The following is a 3739-nucleotide window of genomic DNA, read 5'->3' on the forward strand; positions in this document are numbered from 1 at the left end:
GTTTTTTAAATCAAATAACTCAAATCAGGATCAAGTTATACAATTATAGTTTTATCACAACATCGTAAAGTAATATTTAATTTGAAAGTGATCACTAACACATATCTATTGTTATACAATGTATTCCTTATTTATTGTAGGAAGATGGAGTTCTGGTTCTGGCTGCAGATGGACTGTTTGGTCTACCACGGAAGAAGTCATCTGGAAGAAGTTTTGAAGGACCCAAGCACTTCAACCACTTCTTTTCTCCCCAGGATGATGTTGATGCCTTTGTAAAAGAACAGCAACATACACCTGAGGAGGTAAGAGTTTGACTATATTTCATCATTTGCTGCCTCTTTACTGTGATTTAAAAATCCAAGAATTGTTATTACAGTGGATTTATTCTAAATTCATGTCTGTACGTGCTATTTTGTGAGAGAGTAATTGTACTTTCCAACTTTTACAGGGTTGTGCCAGCTTTCAAGCAGGTAGTGCCCTCAGGTCAAAAGTAAAAAATGCCAAATTGGATGAAACGGGAGTTTTTGGCATAGCTTGTAAACATGAACATCCACTGCGCTTTCTTAGCCTTAAGAGAGGCGAGAGGTACAGCAAATCTCCTTGGCACATCAAATTCACAGTGCATTAAAATATCCAGATTCAGCTCAAATTTTGATATTTTCTCTAGCCTTTCGAATGCTGTCTACCGCATCAAAGAGCTACAAGAAGACGTGGGGAAAAACAAAAAACTTGTTCATGTATGACATAGCATGCAAGTTAAAGCCTCATTTGGAGGTAATCTGTTATGCATTTTGGCTTGATCCTCGCTTTGTAATAGCTAAACATGATAAAAGAAACACAGTTAGTACAAATGTATGCAGACTCAAAACCTCTACCGTACATTTAGTGTATGGCTTCAGTAATGCAGTATTCTCATTTCTCATTTTTCTTCTTTCAGAAGTATTACCCAGATCTCCTGACAAAAACAACGTATGCTGTTCCTGCATTCCACGCCTATGGGCACGGTGTTGTTTGTCAGGTTATTTTGTTTATTTTGTTATCGAAGTCTATTGTCAATTTGTCACAGACGGTAAACTAAGTTGGATATTTACTTCTGGCTTTGGTTCAATGTTTTCTAGATTTCTCAGGGTTGTAGGAATGCTGAGGGTGCAGGCCTAAGTGACGGGGAGCAGTTGGAACGACTGTGGTCATTCCTTCGCCGCTTTGGAAAAGTCACAAAAGAAATGACCCCATCACACAGAATTGACCTGCTGACTGATGCCCTGCTGCACTACAGTGCAAAGACAAGAAAAAGCCAAGGTGATGAAGGGTTGTGTTTGTGTTTCACTCTCACTCTCTCTCTGGTCTTAGATGCAGTATGCACATCATTTACTAAAATTGTTAATTTACTAAAAAATGTTCAAAAATGATTCTGTGGCATTCCTCAGAAAATGTGCCATAGGTCAGATGCAGTAACATGTTTAACCAGTCTGAATTAAATTGCATTGAATTAACAGATTGGCTACAACAGCCTAATTCAGCCTAATTTCTGTACTCAACATGAGAATAATCAGAAACCTGGATCAGCCAACTCCTTACCAGATTGTAACTGTTGCACATGTATGACACCTGTGACAATTGTGCAGTGTTTGGCTAGAGAGTTTATGATACATATAACAGAAACCTGTGTTTGAAAACCTAAAGGTGAATTATTTTAGACTATTAACAAAAGTCTTTGAATAATGTGTTATTTATGATTCTATATTATTCTAAGATGCTTTAGCAATGTATCAAACACCTTTTTCAGTGGTTGGTGTCCTAACCCCCTATCCACAGGGCCACTGTGTATTTTCTTTAGCATGAACTTGTCATGCATAATGTTCATTATAATATTTGCTTCCTCCCCTTAGTGTGTTGAGTTGTTGTGAAAATAAATAGGTAATAATATGTCCTCCTTTTTCTCATTTTAAAGCAAAAGCCCTGTGTCTGAAAGCTGAAAAAATCTATTCAGTTGAAGAGGAAGCAAACCGAGAAATGGCTGAAATCATGAAACAGACAGGTACAATGGGATTTGGGACTGCTCCTTTGTCATTTAAGAACTAAAACAAGTCCCCCACCATGAAGACTAGGGGTTGAATCTGCTACCTGGCCGCTCCAATAAACACATTTGGCCGACCTTGTGGGAGGAAAGCAGGCAGGGAGGGTGTTCTCTGTTGCTGCACTAGTGATTCCTACACGTTGGTCAGGGTGCCTCCTGGGATGTGGAACTGAGAACAATAGCGTGTACTTCCACATGCCTTATGTCCTCCAGGTGAAACTCCTCAGTGTCAAGTGAGAAGTATAGGAGGAGACACATGGTCTGTGCTTCCCCCAGGACCAGGTGTAGGTTTTTCTACCTCTAAAAAAATAGGTGTTGAATAGAAACAATTACGTATATAATGTAAATGTAATTGATACATCTTGGTTAAAACCGAAAATATTTTGTTAAAATGTTAATGCTCTATATTCTGCCCTTTTTAGGGGGCTCAGGGCACCCCTGTATAAAACGTTTTCACCCATGGCACCCCTGAGTTACATTGTTACTTTAAAGCACCTTACATTTATGTCATAAATATGTACATTATTTCCCCTAAGATACAGTATGTCATGAGGAGAACTTGAGACAGATTGAAAATTACTTCATACTTGAATTTTAACCACTTGAATCCCAGCATTGCTATTCTGGGGGGAACATTCGCCAAAAATAGCAGATCTACAAGCGTTCTGTTGTAGATCACAATATATTGTGTTGTTCAAAAAAGAACGCACCAAGTACAGTGCAAGTATAGAGGGGCTAAGTGTTAAACTGAAGTGATATTGATAAATTCCAAATAAGTATTCTGCAGCACCCCTGGACTTGCGTCAGACCACCCACTTTGAGAAACCCTGCTATAGTGTTTGTTCAGTAACAGGGGTCTTCCCGTCTCGCCAGCTATTTAATAAAGAGAAAATACATGTTCAGGTGGGTTGCCAATTTCAGCCAATCAGGAGAGTACCCATTTATCAGTTTCAATTTGATTGTGTTCCAGTTCCAATTTTGTCTGCTCATTTCTTTATCACTTCCAATTTCACTTGTTTAACCTGTGTCCTGTGTTAGCGCTCTCTCCTGATTGGATAAAATTGTTATCCCGACCTGAAAATGCATTTTCTGTTTAATAAAGAGCTGACATGGACACTCCTGTTACTGAACACACTCTATCAATGAGTGCTATCAGAATATAGGGCTATTTAACCCCTTTTAAATATATATTGTATTTTAATATTTCATATTTTTGTTGCAAGGCCTCACAGAGCTAGACGTACAGCAGTGGGTCCAGGGACCTGGGGAGATAACGGGTGGCTGGACGGACCTGGGGCAACGGATCTGCAGGAGTCACGCAAAATGACCTAGGCTATCCTTCTTCCTTTCCTTTTGGCTGTTTCCCTTCAGGGGTTACCACAGCGAATCATCTGCCTCCATCTCACCCTGTCCTCTGCCTCCTCTTCTTTCACACCACCTAACTTCATGTCCATACATTTCCTATTTGGTCTTCCTCTAGGCCTCCTGCCTGGCAGTTCCAACCTCAGCATCCTTCTACCGATATACTCACTATCCCTCCTACAGTACATGTCAAAACCATCTCAGTCTGGCCTCTCTGGCTTTATCTCCAAAACATCTCACATGTGCTGTTCCTCTGATGTACTCTTTCCTGATCGTATCCATCCATGTTACTCCCAGAGA

General features: G+C 39.9%; 1 protein-coding gene across 1 annotated transcript; it reads left to right on the top strand.

Annotated features, from left to right (window-relative positions):
• Window positions 1-542: 542 nt before the first annotated feature.
• On the top strand, window positions 543-3404 carry LOC308105827 (uncharacterized protein; the record flags this gene model as incomplete). Its single annotated transcript, XM_080456751.1, has 6 exons — window positions 543-585; window positions 668-774; window positions 938-1018; window positions 1119-1299; window positions 1952-2038; window positions 3301-3404. 6 exons carry the CDS (start codon window positions 543-545, stop codon window positions 3402-3404), a joined length of 603 nt encoding a protein of 200 aa, XP_080312877.1.
• Between the last annotated feature and the right edge of the window lie 335 nt (window positions 3405-3739).

This window comes from Gymnoscopelus braueri (assembly GCF_963280865.1).
Source record: "Gymnoscopelus braueri genome assembly, chromosome: 18".
Taxonomy (NCBI): domain Eukaryota; kingdom Metazoa; phylum Chordata; class Actinopteri; order Myctophiformes; family Myctophidae; genus Gymnoscopelus; species Gymnoscopelus braueri.